General features: G+C 45.7%; 1 protein-coding gene across 4 annotated transcripts in view; it reads left to right on the forward strand.

Moving 5' to 3' along the window:
• The window catches only part of PPP2R3A (protein phosphatase 2 regulatory subunit B''alpha), a 55,012-nt gene that overhangs the window by 5,767 nt on the left and 26,508 nt on the right, over positions 1-22,737 (forward strand). For 3 of the 4 annotated variants that reach the window (XM_063166699.1, XM_063166701.1, XM_063166700.1), the window contains exon 2: positions 9,150-11,569. In XM_063166699.1, coding sequence (XP_063022769.1) covers positions 9,593-11,569 — 1,977 coding nt within the window. In that variant the 5' untranslated portion in view covers positions 9,150-9,592. Of the gene's footprint in view, positions 1-9,149; positions 11,570-17,128; positions 17,525-22,737 lie in introns of those variants that run through there. The other variant, XM_063166702.1, reaches the window with a different exon arrangement.

Consider the following 22,737-nt stretch of genomic DNA (forward strand, 5'->3'; position numbering starts at 1 on the left):
TTGGTGTAATTTGTTGCATTTCGACAGCTGCTGCTGTTCCCAGTGTGAGATGGAGGCCGGCAGGAACGGGCTTGTGGAAGGGATGGCTGCTGGCAATGGCAGCTCCTGGGGCTGTGCCTCGCAGGAGAGGGGGGAATGCAGCAGAGCTGCAGCTTTTCTGTGTCACTGTGCTTGTTCCTGACCCATGGAATAGCTACAGCAGTACTCCAGCTGGGAACTGAGGCTGCCCTGCAGAAATGGGCCATCACCTCAGACAAAGAGAATTTTACCCAAAATTTTGAATGCCTGAGGGTTTAAGTGACTCCAATGTGATACATGTAAGACCTGAAGAAGATGGATATGTCAAGCAATGAGAAATGCATGAGCTCTGAATAGATGAGCAATAAATGAAAGCAGTTGTTTTGTTTTACTTGTTATTAAATTAAAAGTGTATTTATTCTGCAGACCATTAGCAGATGGCTACTCTGCTACAGGAGAAATTTAACTTCCAAGTAAGTTTCCAAAAATGGTTCCAGGGAATCTGTAAATTGTAACCTCAGAGTCAGCAGAAGTTAATGACCAAGGGAATGCTGTCTTGGACATGAATCTTCCTTTGTTATTTTAACACTTAAATAAAATCACTTCAATTTGTGTAAAGTTAATAGATACTCTTAATATTGAATTAACATTCCAGGGACAATAAATTTATCTTGCTAATATGAAATTATCTCTTTCCATATACGGTTATAAGCACCAGGAGACACATTACTTAATCAAGCAGGCTTTCTGACCTCTGCCCTGAGCCTTGCTAATTATGTGCTTTTGAAGCTTGTTCACCTCCAGTGTGTTACTGGTTGGTCACCTTATTTTCTGTCAGTGTGTCAGAGCTCAGGCTTTGATTTTTCTTTTTTTTTTTGTGCCTTGCTAAACTTCAGCATGTTTGTGAGTGCATTTGGGTCCTGCTAAGTGAGCAAGATTGGTGGCTCTACACAGACATGGGGCTGGAACAAGAATTAGTTGGCAGAGTATTTCTGTGGAACGGGCTGGCGTTACGTGGAAAAACCGTGTGAGCTTTTACTCTCTTGCTGTCTCATCTAACTGGAAACCAGTCTCATGGGGCACAAATTCCTGTCTGGTCACTTTCAGTTCCAAGAGTGTGCAAACGGAAAGTTGAAGAAAGGTATTTCAGAAAAGCTGAAAAGGGTGACATCTTTGCTGGTGCTGTTAACTCCTCTCCTTCCCAGCTGACACCCCCAGCACAAGCTGTGCACAGCCTGTGCACTGGGGCTCCCCTGCAGCTTCTGGTGTGTTCAGGGACTCTGTGCTGCTGTTTGTGAAGGGGATGGAGGCCCTGGACTATCAGATAACCCTGTCACTTAACCTGGAGGAGTTACACTGAGTAATACTGCATTCACTGACTGCAAGTCAGTATTTTAAAACAATAGATTATGGTCTACTGCCAGGTTTATTTTTAAAAATCAGTGAATACTATTATTATTGATACTAGCTCAGATATTTTTGAGTGGTGGGCTTGCCTTACTGTAAACATGCTGCTGTAAACGTGGAGAGATTGTATTTAACTTAGTGTTGGGGGATTATTTTTCTTTAGGATAAATCTAGCAAAACAGATTTCTCAGAGTAAAAACTGACTCCTCAGAATGCACAGTGACTGCAGAGCAGTGTTAATGGTCCTGCCACGGACAGTGAGGCTCAAGGTCATGTCTGCTTGGAAGCCTGCCTTGATAAGTGTTCCCATTGCAGTGACCTCCATGGGTCACTGCAGGAATGCTGGAGTCCACATACAGCTGGTAAAGTTTGATGGTCTGGAGCTCTTGGACAAGAAGGCATGAGAGACAAACAAGCAAATAATCTGCTGTGTCTGGGGTTTCAGAGGGAGATTAACAAAGGACTTTGTTAATGCTCCTTAAGGGAAATGAACTGCCATGGAGCAGCAGTGTAGCTTTCTCAGTAATGAATACCTGGTTAAAGCCTAGGAGGGACTGTCAGCTTTTCTAGGGAAGAGTGATCACCCTTCACTCCTGGGGGATCCATGGTAAGGCTTGTGTTGTTGAACCAAGTTATAAATGGCCTGGAAGAGAGGCTGAGTAATGAAGTGACAGTGTCTGCTCAAAGTCACAGAAGTGGGGTAGCAGAAACAAAAGCTGGCTGCAGTTGCAGAAGGTTCTCACAGTACTTGGTTGGAGGTACCTGATACCAGCAGATATAAACTAATGTGCACAAGGGATAAACAACTCCTTGTGCCTGTGCAGTGATGAGCTCATGAGAATCTGTGCCATTCAAGAAAGAGATCTTTTAAGTAGTGCAGATAAGGCTCTGTGAAACTCGCTCAGCAGCAGTCAAAAACAAAAAAAAAAAAAAAAGGCAAATAGAAATGACATCTCTAGGAGAAGAAGAGGGAGCAAACCAGCATGCCATGGTGTAAATCCATAGTGTTTTTGTGTAATGAATAACATACTCTCCCAGAGTTAGGGACAGACATTCTCCCCTCTCCAAAGAGTTGTAGTTAATATTACAGAAAAACACATGACTGAAGAGCTTTTGTAAAAAGAGTAACCAAATAAACTGGAACTTAGCCTGAAAAATGCATGTTTGGAAGTAGGAAGGATAAGAGGAGGGATTAGGACAGAAATCTGCAGCCATGGGTATATGCTTGTTTATTTTACCACCTCAGCATAGCAACAATTAAAGGGTGTCAAGTGGCACCCATGAAAAAGGTGTTGGCTTTTGACAGAGGAGGTATAAAACCCTGGCCCTTGGCTCCCCAGAACCTTTCTGGGTCCGTGGCATCCTTTGAGGAGACATTTCCCAGGTTTGCTGCATGTGTGTGCTTGTTTTACCCTGCTTTTACCCTGGGGCACTGACCAGCTGGTTCTTGTGCTCAGGAGTGGGTGAGCAGTCAGACCCTCTCTGCCCTTTCCATGCTATTCATGACTTTGGAGATTTCTATTTCTCTGAAGTCACCTCTCTTCCAGCCTGAAGTCCCTGGTCCTGCTCCATCATTCCTCACAGAATAGCTGTTCAAGACCACTGGGTCATTATTGCTGCCCATCTCTGAACCTTTTTTTCTGAGGCTACATGAAAATATTGATCTGTAAAAGTGAACACCTTCCTCTTGAATAGAGTGTTCTCTCAGTAGATCTCTGAGCATTTTACAAAGGACAATAGTATCTTTATTTCCTCTTGGAAGACAAGTAGGAAGAAGGATAGAGTGAGCTAACCCAGGTGGTTATGAGAGCAGACACTTGGGAATACATTATCTGAGAGCAGTGAGGCTGGAAAGGGGAAAACACTATAGAGGGATAATGCTGATTTTTTTGAAAGGCAGCTCAGAAATTAATTTCTACCTGTGGTTCTCATCTTTCCTGAATGCTCTGTCCACTCTGGGTTCCTGTGTCCTAAAGTGTGTAACTGAACCAGAAAAACTTATGAGAGGGACAGTGGGAATGCTTAGAGGTGCAAAGTGGCTTCTGCACTGGGAGAACTGAGTAAGCAGAGAGAAGGGAAAGAGAAGGCAGAGGGGTGACAGGGAGTTCTGTAAATTTGGGAATGCTGTGGACAGTGTGCATGGAATTGTAGTGTTTGTGCAGTGTCTCAGTAAAAGATCTTGGCATACTGAAGCTGGTGAGTGAGGGTGGAAAGGGGTGGTGGATGGTAGCAAGTCTTGTCAAAAGATGCTCAAGATGCAAAAAATTTTTGTTGAATTCAGGGGTGCTCATGGAAGAAATAGGAGAGAAGTCCTTCAAAGGTTAGTAAGGACACACAGACCACATCCAGCTTCAGAGTTCTCATGAACTGGGAGAGTTGGAGGCCAGGAGAATACTCCCAGGAAATACAGTATGTCTAATACTGCCCCTTGAGCATTGCCATTTAACCTCTGTTGGAGACAGAAGCAGTTTTTCCTGTGTTCTTGTGTAATCCTGAAGGATGGGATTCATCTAATGCAACTCATCTCAAAACTAGATTGTTAAACTCAGTGGGGTGATCTTTGTTTTTGAGGTGCCTCCCTATCTGCAATGCCTACAGACAGCACCAAACACTTCATGGCTGTGTAGGTGAGATGAATCCCACCTCTGCCATGGTTTTGTGAGAACAATGGCAAGTTACAGACAGAACTCAGACAAAGATTTATAGCAATGACTGAGGATATCTCTCAGACTCTCTGGCACTCCTGGAAAATGCTGAGAGGTGATTTGATTGTACTGTGTTAGTACTTGTAGGCAAGGAAATTTGTCTTCCTGAAAGCTCTTTTAATTTAGCATAAGAAAGTGGGATAGCTGTTTGTGGAACCTGATGTTGAACATACTTCAATGGGAAATGATGACCTTTTTTCTAGAATGTGTATAATTAAATACTGAAGCACTTGTGAGAATGTGAGGAAGTGTCCTCTAGTTCAAATAGAAGTGCTTATTTGAGTAGGTCCTCTAACCAGGGTTATAAGGCAAGCTGGGATTTGTAGCCATCACAGTTTGTTGCAGTTTCAAAAACATGAAATAGCTTGGAGCTAAAACCTTTCAGAAATAAAGATTCTAAAGGTTCAGGTTGCAGGGCCAGTGTCAGCGGTGTAAGCCCCTGTAATCCCCAAACTGTGCAGGTGCAATTGTGAGTGGTTTCTTTTCCTGTCCCTGAAATGTGTGCATGTGCATCAAATTTCTGCTGGTCCTGAGGGCTGAAAAACTGCACTTCCCACCCAAGTCCTACATACAAAATAGTTCTGTTGCCACTAAGCACATCAAAATATTATAAACAGTAACTATATAAGAAATACAGGACAAAGGAACAACTCAGATTTTTTTTCTTCTGAACTTCTTCAGCATAGCAAGAAAAGTTACTCATTTTAATTCCCTGTTCTTTTTTGAGAAGCAAAAAGTTGTGCAAGTGATTAGTTGAATTGATTGAATAGTTGTGTGAGTTGTTAATCAGTTCCTTTGTGATCCAAAATAATTCATTAAGTGTCTGGTTGTAAAATTTCCACTTAATTCATCAGAACTGGATTTGTTACAAAAATTTCTTGGAAAGAAACATTACTTTGTTGTTTGTCTGCTTTTTTTTTCTTCTATAGTCCATATAGCTTGCTCCCAAATCTGCTTTGCTCAGTAAGTTCTGAACAAAACCCAATCATTTCTAAATAAGAGGATACAGTTAAATGCTGCTTTTTGGTACAAGCCCTTCTAAGGGGGTAAGACCTGACACCTGATTACACAGGCATGGTGATACACCTGAGGCTGTACTGGTGACTGTCCAAATGACAAAGCAGTTGTTCTGTCTTTGTTTTCTTTTGCAAGAATACCAAACTGGAGGGTTGGTCCTACCACACCTTCCACTGGAAACAAGCAGTTCCACAGTGATGCCCAGGCCATGTCCTGGTGCAGGAAGGCTGGCTGAATCAGTACTGTGTAATGGTGGCTTCTAGCTCCTGTTGCCAGTGCTGCAGATAAGGGTTTTGGTGAGTTAGAGGCTTTGAGAGGCATTAGAGCCCTGTCCTGTAGCTTTCTAGACTTCAGTTTGCAAGTGCTGGCTGACAGTCCCAATCTGAACAGCTTGTCATTGTTGAATTCTTTAACTTCTGCATAATCTTTGCATGAATAGAATTTCTTGTGTGTCTTGTGGAATAACCTTTTATATAATTAGTATCTGCAATAATTTTTTCCTTTGGAAAGTAATTCATGTCATCTTGCAGAGATAGGACAGACATAAAGCATTATTCTGCAGTCGCACAAGAAGCACTATTCATTCACAGTTTGTGTTGTGGAGCCAGTCCTGTGTCCCAGGGCTGGGCTGGTTTCATGGCAGCAATCCTAGTTACAGAATTTCTGCAGTGGTTCTGAGCTGGGGGCTGCTCTAGAGTCAAACTGGAATGAAGTTGCAGTCTGGAAAGAGCCAAGTAGGAAAGTTTCTTGATGCTTTTGGGCTTTTCATTCTGCTTATAAATAGTAGGTTTTAGTCACAACTGAAGCTCAGCTTGAGGCTGTGTTCCCAGATCTGAGAACAGGGATGCTCCTCTCTCAGGCTTTGTCCTGCCTGGGTTTGCATGCTGGATCATGTTCAGGGGATCACATTCAAGTAAAGCTGCAAGCTGAGCATGTCCTACCTTGGGCAAGGCAGTGGGGAAGGAGAGAAATTTCTGCTCTGTATCTGTAAGGATTTGTGCTGCTCCAGCCCTTGAATAAGCTGAGCATGTTTCTGCAGACAGTAATAATAAAGCAATTAGTAAATAATTACTGAAACTACGTTGGTTAGTGTGGTAGGAAAGAGGATATTGGGGTTTTGTATTGATTGTTTGATTACTTCCTCCTCAGATGCAGCAGTAAAAGGTGCTGACAGCAGAGGCAGGAGGCAGCAATCCTTGTGTTGGCCTGGCAGATTTATGTTTGCATTGTGTTGGTGTGTGATAGTACCAGAGGAATACAGGCAAACTGGAAAGGAATTAGAGACTGCAGCAATCATTGCATAAACACCTAAAATTGTTATTGGGCACAGCTGGCAATACAGGGTTGAGCAAAAAAAAAAAAAAGAGAGTCCATTTATGTTGGTAATCTAGGAGACCTTTTCCTTGGAGGAATAACCTTACAGACATAAAAACTTCATTGCTTGAAGGTGGCTTAAAGAATTAGAGAAACCAGCTTAGTCAGTGGTGGGAGGAAACTACCCTGGAGTGACAGGGGAGGAGACAGTGAGTAATCCATTATTACTCTAATTAAGAAATAACTTAATCAAGATGTAATTATTGCCCAAATTAGGTATAAACCCAAACTGTTCTTTGCTGCTAAAAGACCAGTCTGTCCTTGCTGTGTGTGACACAGAGGGAGGAAGGAGCCCTCGGGATGTCCTGTGCTTTTTGAGAAGCAATATTAATTCTTCATCAAACTTGCTGTCCTGAAGGCCTCTCCTTTCTCTAAATATTATATAGCAGACATTTCAGGAAATGCCACAAGGCCTGTCTGAAGTTGAGGGAGGCTGAGCAAAGGAAAAGCAGCAGACCTCTTACCCTGATGTGTTGAAGGGAGTCCATGGATCAGTGGACTTTTTGGAGGCCTGGCATGGGTTTCCTGACAGAGCCCATGAAGGCATTGGGGAGCCCACAGCCCTTGGTAAACTGTGGCTGTGATTCAGCAGAGGGCTCAGCACAGGAGTGAGTGCAGGGTGTGAAGTGCCCTGGCTTTGTGAGTGATGCTGTGAGCACCTCAGGGTGTGAAAAGGGTTCTGTGCACGTCCTTTCTCCAGCAGCACCTTGACTCACTGCAGTGCCTGGGCACACCTGGTACCGTGGCTCATCCCTGGCAAGGGGCACAGCTGGCACCAGTGCTGTTCCCTGGGAAGGGGCACAGCTGGCACCAGTGCTGTTCCCTGGGAAGGGGGCACAGCTGGCACCACTGCTGTTCCCTGGGAAGGGGCACAGCTGGCACCAGTGCTGTTCCCTGGGAAGGGGCACAGCTGGCAGCACTGCTGTTCCCTGGGATGGGGCACAGCTGGCACCACTGCTGTTCCCTGGGAAGGGGCACAGCTGGCAGCACTGCTGTTCCCTGGGAAGGGGCACAGCTGGCAGCACTGCTGTTCCCTGGGAAGGGGCACAGCTGGCAGCACTGCTGTTCCCTGGCAAGGGACACACTTTGTACCCCTGCTGTTCCCTGGCAAGGGGCACACCTCATACCTCTGCCCATCCCTCGGGAGGGCCCTCCCGTGCCTGAGGGGCTTTGGGGCAGTGCCAGTGGGTGTGGAGGGGGCAGGCTGGGACAGGAGGAGCTGCTTGGCCTGCAGCTGGGCTGGGCAGGTGGCAGCCTGTTACAGAGCCCAGCATGGCAGTCGGCTCTTTGTCCTGAATGCAATGTTTTCAATGCCTTATATAATCCAAAGAACCGAGTGGGAAGGGTTCTTTACCTGTGCCCCTCCACATAACTGCAGTGAGCAGACGTGGCACATCACAAATTCCATTGAATGCTCCTGAATCAGTGCTTCTCAATTTTAAATGAAGGCTTTAAAATGTGTAAAATGTGAGCATTTAGACTTGTGCTCTCCCCAGTGGGTAATTACAACAGCAGCAGACTCTTAGGGGACTTGGCTTGTGTGGGCTGTGTTTGTCCAGGCTTTGAGCTAAGCTATGGGATGGAACTGTGGGGAGGGCAGTGCTTTCATCAGGAGCAGGCCTGGCCTTTTGCAGTGCTGGATATTTGCCTTTGAAGAAACCAAAATAAACCTGTGCTGTGGAGTGATTTAGCTGGGTGATATAATAATGTTTTATTAAATAGATTTCTGTTTGTACGGGAATAGAGGGTGCTCAGAATTTCACTGGGGTGTTTTCATTTGATTGTTCACGTATTAAAGAAAGATGAGGCAATGTCTAAAATTCAAGACCCTTAAATCTGAGATTTGCTTTTTTTCATAACAAAGTTAAACAGCTTTTGAGCTCTTTTATGGTGCACTTCTGACCATGATGATAGGAAATGCAGCTGGAAATGACTGTGACAAGTGTAAAACACTCAATTCCTAGTTTTCACAGGCTTAACCTTTATACAAATGTTACTATCCTCAATGTCTACAGCAGTGGACTTACTGCATGAAATATGCTGCTATTTATGGGTTGTAAGAGCAACAGTTATTCCTCCTTAAAATATATTGCTAGGGTCCCAGAGACCTTGGTGAAAGGCTAATGGAAGCCAATGTGGCCTTTACTAAAAACTGCATTCTTAGAGGCATTCAGCTACTTTGCTGCAGGCTTTTTGCAGCTTTTTATAATCCAGAGAGCTTGGAAATCCTGAAAGTGCTTTTCTCTACTGCCCTTTGCCTTATCTTTAGAGCCTTGGAAAACAAAAGGCAGAAATTCACAACAGGATCAAAATGTTTTGCTCCATTAGAATTAAAGGTAATGTTTTGCTCGGTCTGGAGAGGAAAAAAAGCAAGTCTGAAAAAAATTAATGAGTGGCTAAAATAGAGCTGTTAAAATGGCAGCACACAGACAGCCTGTGTATAAATATAGGCCAGCTCCTCAGCCCTGCTCTTATATGGTAGATCTGAGTGAAAGAAGACTATCAGCCTACTCTGTTCTGTGCAGGCCTGTGTGCTGGTTGTTCTGTCTGCTGCCAGATGTTTGGTAGTAGACAAGGCTGCACAGTACATGGCAATCATAATGACTGTCACCTTTATTTCTGTTGCAGGGACCTGTGTCACCAGTGTGAGAGAGGAATCTCCCAAGTACACTGTGGATTTTTTCTCTGCACATGCTACTGGATTATTGACCTTTTACTGACCCACCCAAAAAGAGAGAAAAAGGGTCGAACAGAAATTGCTGACTTGTCACTTCTGCCTTAAAACTGACTGGATTTTATGGCCTCTGCTGGAGAAGCTCCCTGGACCATTGGAAATGGAGCAGCTCGTGCTGCACCTCTGCTGAGCATGGAATGTGAGCATCGAGGTGCCTTAAGCTAAACCATATGCAAGTTGCACTAGTTGTTGTAACACTGCTGAAACCACTCCAGACTTCTCCAGGGCTTTCCAAGGCAGTAGCTCCTCACACAGTTTGGATGTTTCCAATTGACATTTGAATGTTTTCATCCAGTCTGGTGTGGCTGTGAAAAGTGAGCTTTTCCCTGTGAAGTTCATGGTGAGTTTTGCAGCCTCACTTCCCAGCGTGGTGTGTGCTATGGCAGCGAGCTACAGGCTGATGGTGACCTCAGTGAACTGCTACAGCAGTGTGCTGGTGGAGCAGCACTCCCAGCACACTGTGCACTACTGCACAGGCTCCTGCCAGCTCCTCAGACAGGGACTCACCTGCATGGTAGCTCACCACAGTGTCTGTGCAGAGCTCAGTGTCCAGGATGCCAACCTGGACCATAAAATTCCTGGTCCTGAAAATGGTCTTGCCTTGGCTGGAAATGAGGACTATCACCAAATCCTCCCAAATAATCCAAGAATCAAGAAAGGCTTTTCAGTGCAAGCTTCCAGCAGTTTAAAAGACATTACTGGTGAGGCAATAAACCTTGCCAGTGGTAAAATAAAGGAATTCTCCTTTGAAAAGCTCAAAAACTCTTCCAGTCATGTGGCCTACAGAAAGGGAAGGAAGGTTCGGTCAGAATCTTTCAGCAGACGATCCTTTGATTTTGACTTGATTTATGGGCACTTCAACAATGATGAGAACTGCCCTCCATGTGGCTTTTTGCAGAGCCACTCACCTGTGGAGAAATGGCAGGAGAGCAGCGATGCTCCAGAAGTCACCATGAGTCCTGTGGTTCCCTTCTGCCCTCATTCCTTCCCAGAAGAAAACATCATTACCCAGATTTTAGAAAAGCACAAGCTAGATGGTTCTTCTGGTGGGGATATTAAGGTGTGCCTGGACATCCTGCTCAAGTGCTCAGAGGATCTGAAAAAGTGCACGGACATAATCAAGCACTGCATCAAGAAGAAATCTGCAGATGTCGTTGGTGGAGGGAGCAGCAATGATCCCCTGGCTAATTCAGAGAGGATATACATGAATCTGATGACAAGATTTTCCTCCTACCTGAAAAAGCTGCCCTTTGAGCTGAGGACAGCAGGGCAGAGGGAGGCCGGTGACTGGGCAGAGCTGATGAACTGTTTCCATGGCTTGCAGCAAACTCCCTTTCCCCCAGTGTTTGGTGATGAGCAGCCGCCCAGGTATGAAGATATCGTTCAGCTGCCATCCTCAAGTGCAGTTCCTCTCGCTCTGCCAGGTCAGGGTGAGGTGACAAGCACCTCCCAGTCCATCCAGACAGGTTCTGTGAGCTTCAGCTCCAGCTCCCTGCCTGCTGTCCCTGCAGAGAGCAGAGCTGTGAAAGATGCTCTACCTCAGCCACCAGCCCCGAGCCCCTGCGATGGCACAGCTGCCACCGAGGCACTGTACATCGAGGAGGAGTGTGATGGGGACAGAACAGCAGGGACAGGGAGGAAGGCAGAGCAGAAGGGGGGCTGGCAGGGCCTGGAGCACAGCTACCAGCGAGCTGCTGCTTCAGACCCTGCTGCTGATGCTAAAGCACAGCGGGCCAGGGCGGGAGATGCTCCCGGGCAAACTGCTCCTTTAAAACCAGTGTCAGAGCCTGTGCTGGGTGGTGCCCAAGCTGCTGTCCCCAAAGGAGCCCAGACATGCAGCAGGGTGGACAAGGAGGAGATAGACAAACTGCTGCTGGACTTGGAGAACTTTTCCCAGAAAATGCAGAATACTCTGAGGGAACCCTGTCGGAAGGAGGGCGAGCCTGCCTCACTGCAGGTGTCTGGCAGGCAGGGTAGGCAGGCTCCACCTCTGCCTCTGGAGCCCAAAAGTAAACCTGCTGATCCCCCTTCTTCTCTGTCAAAAATCATGGAAACCAATGGTCATAAAATGGAAGAGGATGACAAAGCCCTTCTACTGCGTATCCTGGGAAGCATTGAGGACTTTGCCCAGGAGCTGGTGGAATTCCAGACTGGCAAGGGAAGTTTGTCTAAGGAGAGGGAAGTGATGCAAATTCTCCAGGAAACTTTAGCAACTCCTTCACAGTCCCTGCTTTCAGGGCAAAAAAGCCATGCTGGGGCTACCTCCAGAGACTCTGTTCCAGCTTCCATTCAGCAGGCCCCAGAAGTAATAAAGGTAAGAGAACAAAACTTTTGATGGGATAGTGAGGAAAACAAACATGGGAAAATGTGGGGGAGTGTGGGGAATTATATCTAAGTGATGCATTGTGCTTTGAATGCTGCAGTGTGGAATAATGTGTTCAACCTGGCAGAAATGTAGCCTTTATTTAAATACAAACAAAAAAAGGAAACTGAAACCCATGAGAAAATAAAATAGTCCTGACCTGGAGTTTCACCTTTGAGCTTGATCCTTTCCTGCAGGTGCTCCTGTAGACTGTTTGCTTGTGGTTTAAATGGGTCCCTTTTAATAGGGTGTAGTAATAATTACTTTAATAAGTATAAATAATTACTTTATTTCTGGAACCAAGTATTGGACTGCCTCTCAGCAGTTCAGTGAGAACTGATTCTTCCACCTCTCCCTTTCCCATCTCTGAGCAGCCTTTCTTGTCCTCCTCATCACTGGTTCCTAAAGAGACCAGTCCTCCATGGGAGAAAGGCCAGAATCTCAGAGGATTTAGTTTTGCTTTCCCTGTCCCCAGTGCATGGAATCATGTGGAGTCTGCATTGCTTGTATCTCAGGTGAGAAGCAGGCTTTCCCAGAAAAAAGAGTCTTGGTGGGAGCCTGCTTTGGAGAGAAGCCAGGGCTGTGTGGTGAGCACTCAATGCTTTTTGTTTGGTAACAACTGCCAAATCTCAAGAAAACTCGTTGCCATACTTCCAAGTAGGCAGTAACTCTAGAGAGGACTTCAATTTCCCCCTTCCACATAGGCACTAAAAAGTGCCCAGGTTGTAAATGAACTTTCACAGCTTCTTCTTTAGTTGGAGCTAAATGTGCATGTTTTCAGAACTGGCCACTTTAGCCCAAAATTTGATGCAGCTCTGGAAAAGAGTGCATGGGTTGTGTCTTACCCTACATGATGGCACTGAAATCCTTTTAGACCAGAATCTCCAAGAGTTTCTGTTGTTGCTCTGGGGAACTTTGCTTACAGATAATGGAATTCTGATATTTCCAGCAAGGGGAAGAATCTTTTTCCTCAGAGAGTGTAGAATTAAACAGCTCCAAAATCTCTAAAGTAATCCCTTGTAATCTTGCCTTGTACATTATTTTGCAAAATTTTCTGACTCGTGAGTTCAAACAAAAATGTGTTTGCTGAAGTGTGGCACTGGCTTTGTGGCAGATTTTATGTAATGCTTGACAATGGGATGCATTTATACTGCCAAGTGGCTCCTCAGTGTGGTGCCTTGGCAGGTTGTGCTCCCCTGATCCCACCTAGCTGTGAGTTAGTTTGCTCCCAGCCTGCCTTCTATGCACATGGGCTCCTCTGTGCAGTCCCACAGCTCCTGCCTTGTGCAGGTGCCCAGAAGCAGACCCTGGGAGAGAAGAGGTGTTTTGGGGAGCAGAGCTGGTCCCCTCAGCGGTGGGCACAAGGCACTGGGCTGCTGGCTCTGCACCTGCCATGAGGTTTGCTGTTATTTGTGGCACAGGTGTGTCCCTTGCTAGGTGTAGCATCTGGGGAACACATCCCTATTCCTGGATCACTCTGGATGTAATTGAAGCTGCATGTTGATTCTCACTTGATATTGCCTGTGTGCCTCAATTATGCAAAGCATTTGTTGTATTTTCTTAAGGCTCATAAAACAGTTATCAAATAGCTGGGCACACATGCAGAAACCTCAGAGCTCTCAGACTGATGACAGCACAGCACACCTTTTGTTTGTGAAGGTTGTGACAGATTTAGTATCCCTCAAATGCTAAGCAATGAAAAAGGAGAGGGAGAATCCTTCAGTGCAGGCTGTTTCTGGCTCAGCTGGCCTATCTGTTAAATCTGTGCTAATTTATATCAGCAACAGACTTCCTCTTTATCATAAACCCAGTTATGATCCTCCACACAGAACAAAAGGATTACTTGCCTCTTCATCTTCAAAACCCAAATATTTAGAAGCTAGGAAATGAATACTCAAGAAGTGCATCAGTTTTGCAGAGCACAGAGTAAGGGCATCACACTTCTTTTGGGCAGGCCAGGAAGCATTGCATACTTTCAGACTGTCCAACATTTCCCATTCTGAGATCCAGTTTTCCATTGCTTATCTCTAAACCTCTGAACTATTTGTTTTGGGATTTCCTGTTCTCTGTGCCTTTCTTAAGCTGATTTTTTAGTATGTTGGCTTTGAAAAAAGTCGTTCAGTGAGAGCAGTGCAGTTGCCTTTTAGAGGTCAGTCAGCCCCCGGTATTATCTGTATTTTTGTCTGTAGTGAGGAGGGCTGGATTGACCAGCAGGTTTGAGGGAACTGGAACCAGTGGGCAATGAAGAAGGTGGAGATGGGGCTGTGGGGATGCTCTGGGCTGACCTGCAGAAATGCTGAGTGTTGGGGTGTGTTGGAAGGTAAAGACTGCTGCCTTTGAGTAAGATGTCATAGGCAAAGTCCTTGGAGAAGTCAGTGGTGGATGTTTTTGACTGTAACTTCTGTCCTTGGTCTGCCACCTGTACAGGTTGGCTGATTTGACAAAGTAAATTCAGCTAATGCTTGGGGTGGTGCTCTAGTGAAAGAACCCTAAAAAGTCTGTCAGCAACGTGGTCCTTCTGTTTTCAGAATCAAGTGAGTGGTGCAGGGCTCTCCTGCATGTTCTGCTCATGTGTTGTATTTTAAGAGCTGTTGAATAAAGTTTATGAATAATTTTGGGAGCAGAGGTCAAGGCCAGGCTTTGATACAAAGAGACTCTTGGTATTTGTCCCTCCACTGTTGTGTATCTCCTCAAAAGGATTACTTGTGTTGTAGTGAGCCAGAAAGAGCAGTTCTGCTTCCCATTTCTCTCTCCTCCATGCCTCTAGTTCCTGTTGTATTGTTCTGAAAACTTCTCTTTACTGACTTTGGTGCTTGTATACAAGTTAAAACTTATTTTCTGCCATCTTAGTGAGTGGAATAGCTCAGGCTGATGTCACATGGGTGATCCAACCATTTCTGGCCAGGGACTGTGGATCTGGGAGCAGAGGGGTTGTGGGTTGATGAGACACCTTTATAACCATGCTGTATCTCAGCTGGTAGAGCCTTGAGTGAAGCATCCAGAGCTGTTCCCTGTTCCCACATTTCCCCTGGGTGGGCTCTAGGTAGTGTCTGTTTAATCCTGCCTCTCCTGGATGACTGACTGATGGGGGTGGGTGTTTCTGGGACTCCCAGAAGGTTCTTAACTCCCTGTGCCCTGAAACACCATCTCAAGGCCACACACTTGGCTTTTTTGTATCAAAATGTCTGTGTTGTGTGCTTAAATCAGGGGGCCCTAAGAAGGCTCTGAGTGGAGTTAACTGTTTCTGAATCATGGAAAGCCAAGGTTGACCTTGCAACTTGTAATTCTGCCCCTTCATAATTTTGTGCCCTTCTTTGTTTTGCAAATGTAATGATTTTCTTTTCAAGGATCTTGTATGGGGTGATTAATTGTAAAAAATGGCTTCTATAATGTCACAGTAACTTTAACTTTGTTCTGAAATAATTCTATATTCTCAAAGGGTGCCTAAAATGTAATGTAAAACTCTCTGCAAAATCAACTTTCATCTTATATATGTTAAAAATTGTTTTGGTCAGACATTGATAATATCTGTCACTTAAGCTATACACACACTGTGCACTCCTTTCAAACATCAATTATTCATTACTTCTCAACACAAACAGTGAATAACTATGGGCTTTTTTTTTCTGTGGGTAACAGTTACTGAAATAAAAACAAATCTAAGTGAATCTAAAGTATCTCGGAATGAAAGGCAGCTAGCAGGCAGTCTGGCATCTCTCACCTTTAACCTGGGTCACCTACAGCAAGGAGGGATTGCTGGGTTTGTGGTTTGTGCACTTGGTCTGGCTGTTGAGACCACACTTTTTGCTGTGGGTTTTGTCCAGTTGACTTTGAAGCTGTTAAAACAAGATTCTCTTAGTGTTGATTTACTCATAGTACTGTATATTTATATCTTTATTTATACCCACCTTGTGTGTTTTGAGGATAGGAAGTAGCATGTTAGAAACCTATTCCAAAACATTGAAATACAGGCACAATGAGCCTTGCCTCTGGATTACTTGCTTTTTTTCAGGTTAGCAGTGAAAACCTCACAAACTTCTGAGATCCTTTGTGATTTGTTAATTTGAGCATGAAAAGTATTTATCTGTGCTGTTTTTTTAAGGGAGGAGCTAGTGGCTGCAGATCAGTGTGTCTCTTTAATGCATGTATCTGTAAAGGTCTCTGTGGCTGGTCTGGATGCAGCTGGAGGTCACAGAGGTTCCTTGGGCTTCATTTCCTCTGCAGGCTGTAAGCAGAACATGAGCTAATTCATCACTTGCCACAGATGATTTGCAATAAATCACCTCCTGACATGCTGCTGCATGAGATCTGCACACTCCCAGTGCAGTGCAGCCTCATGGGCTCTTTAGGTGTTGCCTTAATCTTTAGAAAAAAAATTGTCAGAGTAAGAAAAACTAACATTTGTTCCAAATGTGTTGCATATGGATCTGTGTATCCTTTATTTGGTGGCAGTTCCTCTTCAAACATTCCTGCCTGCCCTTTCCTTTCTGGAGGTTATTTTTTCATCCCCATTCTCTGTGTCACTCTTAGGCTTTGTACTCATTTGGACTTCATGTTAACTACAGGACCCCTGGAAAAGACATCAGAGGCACATGTCCAATAAAAGCTTTCTGTTGTGAGCCTCACTGAGATCTGTGCATTTCCAATGCAATACCTTGATGAGAGCAAGCCCTACTAGCTTGAAATTGGCTGTTTTTCTGTGCTACTGAACTTAGACAGTGTCCTGGCAGAGCAGCTCATGTTTTACAGTCAGGTAGGGGAAGCACTCCATGGGACTCTTTTGTGTGGGAAGAATTGGATTTAGGCCCTTGTTCAGCACCTTTCTTATGATAAGAGAAGGAGAACACACTACTAACAAGCCTAGACAAAGAGCAAGGATTTGAAGTCTTCTTGCTCCAGGTTGTGCAGAGAAAAAGTAGACTATTGTCCTCTGAGAATTGCTTTGCCTTGGCCTCATGAGAGCTATGGGGAAAGTGAATAACAAGAATGATGCATTTTGATGTCTTTAGGAAACTGTTTTCTTAAGGGCTGCTTGGGAATGACTGAGCTTATTATCCAAGATCACCCTTGTGTGCTTGCTTGGCAATAAAGGAACTAGATGATTTGCTTTTTCCAGCAAGAAGGAAAAAATGATGTTTTTTGAAAATTACAGCTTTCAGTTGAGAATGGGAACTAATGCTGCTCCTGTGCTTCATCACCTCAGCAGGAGGGACCTCAAACCACTGCCATCCCACAGGCAGGGCCCTTGGCTGGCCTGCTTTAACTCTAGCTGAGCCTGACTGACCCAGAGGTGCCCCTCAGGTCTCAGCACTGGAGCACACAAGTAGAACTGTTGGGGAAGAGGGTATATTTAGCCACTTCTGCAGGGCATCTAATTTTAGAGCTTGTGGTAGTGGTGGTGGGTGCTTCCTTTCTCATGTCACCCCTGGCCTATTACAAGCCAAGGACAGATTGTCTGTCATGTAGCCAGCAGGGAAATAGATTCACTTGTAGATCATGTTTCTCAATTAAAGTATTACAAGAAGGCAGAAGATCCTGGTGGTACTGAAAGACACTTTGAATATTGGTTCAAGTAGGCAACTCTGGCTTCAGGAGTGAGATAAAATTGCTAGATGTTATCCTTGTGAAGAGAGAGAAGACATAATATGTTGAAGCCATTTGTCATTTCTTGCCTGTAAAAAATCAAACCCAAGAAAGCAACGTGCTGCTCTTGACGTGGTCTCCTCCAGAGTGGCCCTGCTGGAAAGGTCAACATCTGCTTAGGAGCTGCCCAGGATGATGATCAAGGAGAGTTCTCTGCGGAGGGACCCAGATCTGGGAGGGGAGCTAGCTTTCCTTGCCAAGGGCTGTGACTTTGTGCTTCCATCTCGCTTCAAGAGGCGCCTCAAGGCCTTCCAGCAGGCCCAGGTTTGGACACTTGGCATTTCTTTATCTTTTTTTTTTTTGTGTTTTTTTATTGGATCACAGAATCAATCTGTGTCCCCTCAAGGCGTGTCTATTTGCAGAAAGTTATTTGCAGCTAGATACCAGCAGGTTTAAAAATAAACCTTCCAGGCTTAGATTGCAGAGTTAAAATGTCTTTGTAAACAAGGGGGGAAATTAACAGCAAGGGCAGTGATTTAATAATGGAGAGAAGTATTGTAAGACTTAAGTATTTCTGTGGGATTTTTTGTGTGGTTGCTCTGAATGTTTGTTGTTGCATGTTGGAAGAACCACGAGGTTCTGCTGTCTGCTGTGAACTGTGCACATCTCTGCAGACCAGCTTACCTGGCTTTGGTTTTTATGATTTTACTATCCCAAGGTGCTTCTTTGTGCTGTTTCCTACCCTCCCTGGGCTGTGGCTGAAGGAGATAATAGAATCATTTAGTCTGGAAAAAACCCTGAAGATCACAGAGGTGTAGCCAAGGAAGTGGAAACTCTATCACAGCTGTGTTTCTGGTAAATCCCAGCTGCTGTACTCGCTCTCTGGAACCACTGACAAAAGATTGGATGTGCTAGGACACCAAATGGACCTGTAGTCACTCCAGATTTAGAGGGTTCACAATTTGCTGAAATTGGCCCATCCTGAGCTTTATCTATATTTAAGTAATGAGTGACCCAGTGAGGACGTTAAAAAGTTGAAATTAGGAGCAGTGCAGCTGTTTCCTAAGAAACAGCATTAAAACGCTCCAAAACACATTGTGGCACATGTTTTCATGCGCGCTGCTGACAGGTTAAAGTACATCTCGGAGGTTAATCTGTGGAACGTGTGTTTTTCACTCCCCGGGGGAGAATTGCATGAGGTAATAATGTGCAGTAATGGCTTGGGCGGGGCCGAGCACTTGGGAGAGGCTGTCAGGAGCCCCGGCGCAGCTCAATTCCCTCTCCATAGCCTGATCGCTGAGGATATAACCGGGTAGGGTTTGCAGGGAGGGATGAGAGCTCCGGGTAGAACAGCTGGGAAAATGGACGAGCCTTTGGTCCACGAGCCCTCTGCCCGGTCAGAAACAGGAACAATTTCTGTGCTGAATGCGTTGGGAATGACTGGGGCTGCCGGTTCGAGGCAAGTGAAATGCTGCAGTGTTCAAAAAAGATGGTATTTTTTCTTCTTTTCTTGCTGCCTCCCCACCGTGTGTCACCCTCCTCTTGTCCTGGGCCCCACAGGTCTGTGAGCTGCCTTAATTAATAACACAGTTTGGTGTCATCCCGCACAAAGCCAGCTCTGTTTGCCGCCTTTCCACATGGGTGAGATGGGTTCCCAGAGGGACAGTGGAGCTCTGGAGGTGCAGGGCAGGGATGGGGGCTCTCCCAAGTGGCAGCAGTGAGGTGTAGTTAAATTTTGTGCCTTGTGGGGCTGTACTGGGGCTTGGGATGTGCTGAGAGTAGAGGTAATTGGGTCGAGGAAGAAAACAAAAGTGCTGGCAGGTGGAAAGGTGATAAGGTGGTGATAAGGGAGCAAGAGAGGTCAATGAACACCTCTTTGCTTTGTGGGACACTCAGATGTTGGCCAGGAAGGAGGGAAAGAAGGGTGCTGGTTAACTTCTATCTCAAGAGCTGGAAATTTCAGTTCTTGTGCTTATCCTTTGCAGAACTATTTATGGAAGGATCAGAGAGCCTCCCATAGCAGTGTTGGGAGGAAGGGAGGTCTCTATCCAGCATCTCACTTGTAGGAATACTATTTCTAACCCTGGGTCACGTCAGCACTGGCTTTCCCCAAGGATAGGGATTTGCCCAGCCCCTCTTGGTGACCTCTCACGGGCTGTACTTCCCTCAGTGTCCTGCAGCCTAACCCTCCCAAGCTGCAGTTGGGTTCCATTGCCACTGTAACTCATTTCCAAGAGCTGCAGGCTGTGTTTAGCCCAGCCCCTGGCTTCCCTTCCCCAGGTAGCCAGGCCAACCCTCAGTGTCTCCTGCTGCCTGATCCTGATCACAGCTTTCTGATTTCCCTCCTTCACGTCTCTGGCTGGTCTCTTACCATCACTTGTTTGAAGTGAAGGCCCAAAACTGGTCCCAGGAGCACAGATGCAGCCTTGCTAGCGTCAGACAGAGATAAAAACTTCCTGGCCTTACTCCTAGGTCAGTCCAGGACATCACTGGCCTTATCTGTAACCAGCCCTCACTGCAGGCTCAGTGTGCTCAGCCCTGTCCCCTCCACCAGCCCTGTTCTTGCTCAGCCAGGGGGTTCTCAGCCTGAGCTGCTCCTGAGGGCCATGTCCAAGATCTCTGGGCACACTGGGCAGTGGAGGTGTGTGATGCCTCTGCAAAGCTCCACTGGGTAAGGCCATGAGGAACTCGATCCACCCTTACAATTAGCACTGTGTCTACTCCCACCTAAATCCTTTTGAGTTTCTGAGTTGCTTAGGTAGAGTTTGTTTTAATTTTTGTTTTGCTGTGATTGGATTTTGTTTCTGCTGGTGAGTTTGTTTCCTAGAAGAAAATATTCTCTCCAGAAATGCATTTTCTCATAGCTCTGTGATGTTTGGAGCCTTCGTTCTTGCTGTCCTTGGAAATAGGTAAGAAAGAGGCAGCAGGAAGGTTCCTTGATGGGAAAGGGCTTTGGGGAGGGAAAGGAAGAGAAAGTTTTGGGCAAGAGATGCAAAGCAGTGCTGGAGAGCTGATGAGCTTTGAGGATGGCTTGTGTCCAGGTACCATCAGACTTGAGGAAGGCAGGAACTATGAAAAATGAAAGGAGACATGAAGTCAGCATTGTGGACTGCGAGAAGCCAGGCTGAGTCACTGTACCCTAGAAAAGAGGATTACACTATCCCATTTGGAAATAAAGCAAGAAACTGGTAAATATATTATCTAGGACCCTGTTGGAGCCTGGGACAAGGAGGAAGGAGCAGAAAGAATTTGAGCACTTTGTGTGATACTGCTTCCTTCCATGGAGTTTTCTGCTGGGACTGGCACATCCCTGGGAGACAGGCTGGGATGGCAGAGGTTTAGTCTGTGCTTTGTTTGTGTAGCTACAATGAGGCTGTAGTTCTGTCTGGTTTATTTATAACACAGATGTCACTATTTTTGTCTGTCTGTAAATAAATTGTATGGCTGGCAAAAAGTGATAGAGTGGATAGACAGATTTTAGTTAGGGTAAATTACAGAATGCTACAGAGTGGTATTTAAAAATGGCCTTTAATCTCACCTTTCTCTTGAGCACAGAAAGAAAAAAAGTTTATCTGTTAATTATTGTAACAAAGCCAAAAGGTTTACTAGAGTATTTGTCGTTTCCTTTCTTAGTTGTCCTCTCTGAAAATGCACATCCCTGTTGAAGTGTGTTCTGCTAGGCAAGCAGCATTTAAGGCTAATTTTTTGTAATAAGAAACTGTTTATTTCCAAGGAATTTCCACAGAATTTCCCATCATACCACTTTCTTAAATTTTTTTCACAAAAAGTTGTAATTAACTTCTTCTTGTCCCCATAGTGGTTTGCATCTGGTTATACCCATGCCAGAGTATTAATTTGTAAGGTTGTTTTAGGGAACAAAATCCTCAAGGACTAGTTGCTGCTTGGTTTTTTCTCTCTGTGTCATTAACAGCTCATTTCTTAGATGAGAAGGAAGAAGACAAAGTTCAGAAACTGTATTTCTATTCCTGAGGCAGAATGTGAAAAGCAGCTCTCCCTGAGCAGTGCTTGCTCCTACTTTGGCTTGGGCTGAGCAGGAGTGAGTGAGTCAGAGTTACAGGGAAGGTCTGAACTGGCTCCCTCCTTCCAAGGCCAGCAGAATTCCCCGGGTTTCCCTATAGGAGTCTGACCTTCTGCCTTGTGTGGTGGGTGTGGATCAGGAAACCAATGCATCCTCTGTGGTCCTGACCTGTGTGAGCTGGTACCAAGCACTGCTGCCTCTGGGAGTGCCTGGCAGAGGAGTTGCTGGGGCTTTTGGGAGGTGGAACCAGGGCAGAGGGGGTGAGTTGTGTTCCAGCATGGGCAGCCCAGGCTGTGTGCCATGTCGGGATGTGTGAAATGCAGAAGGGGAGGAAAATGGCCCAGTGCTCTTGTGCTCTACTTGGGGACTTCTCTTCACCTTCCAAGAAAACAAAATTACAATTTCATCATTCCCTTGTACTATAAAGGAAGGAGATGCATTGTTACAGTGAAGAGTCAGTGTCCTTTGAAAGAACATCTTCATTTGTGGAACTTTTTATGAAGTTTGAGTCATTTCTCTTATTCCTCCCAGTGCTGGCAGCCGGGAGTGCCTGCATATCCTGAGGAGATTAGGGAGCAATAAACCTGATTGTGAGAAGTGGCCTCCAGCAAACTGATGTGGAGTCCTATTATAGAAGTCAAGTGGCTGCAGTTGGCACCTCTATGTCTGTTCCAGCTTTGCATTGTTTGTATGAATATGGTGCTGTGAGAGACCGGCAGGGACTTCCCCTCTGCTGGGATCCAGCAAGGGACAACTCCTGAGCAGAGCTGGCTCCTGGCTGGAGAACCCCGGGCAGGGCAGGGCAGGGTGAGAGCAGATGGCAGAAGCAGAAGTGGGGGTTTGTGTGACCCCTGAGCTGGGGCCTGGTGCTCCCTCCCCCACACATGCACTGGGTCTGGGCTTTGCTCTTGGTGCTCTGCTGAGGAAAGGGCAGGAGGAAGCTGGGAGAGGGGCTGTGTTTTATTTAAAGAGTGAACTGTGCCCCCAAAGTGAGTGTCCAGCTCTGCCCAGCTTCCCCTCTGCCACCACCTCAGATCCCCTGCATTGTCCTGCTGTGGGACAGAGTGGCCAGGGCTGATGCTCACCATCCCCAGCCCTCAGGAGCCCCAGGAACTCCCTGGCCCCCCTGAGCTCCAGCATCACTCAGGAGCAGACACAAAGATGTGCACTGTCTGAGGAGGACAGGAGGGAGAGCAGGGGCTGGTGATCAGGCTGGCTCTCCAAAGGTTAAGAGCTGTTCAAACTCTGAATACTGGTGTTAATAGAAATACTGAAGGCTGAAAATCATCTGCAGCTTTTCCTGTGTAGCAAGACAGAGTAGAGGACAACTGAAGAACCCCAAGCTCCAGGTTAATGTGTTCTGTGCCGAGCAGTTAAGGACAAAAGTTTGTTCTGGCTGGTGGGATGTGCGTGCCAGTGTTCCTGCTCCTGAAATGGAGCAGCATTTGGGAGAAGAAAGAGGTTTCCCATTTAAAGAAAGAGCCATGCAGCAGAGCAG

This window comes from Melospiza melodia, chromosome 12, assembly GCF_035770615.1.
Source record: "Melospiza melodia melodia isolate bMelMel2 chromosome 12, bMelMel2.pri, whole genome shotgun sequence".
In the NCBI taxonomy this organism is placed as follows: domain Eukaryota; kingdom Metazoa; phylum Chordata; class Aves; order Passeriformes; family Passerellidae; genus Melospiza; species Melospiza melodia.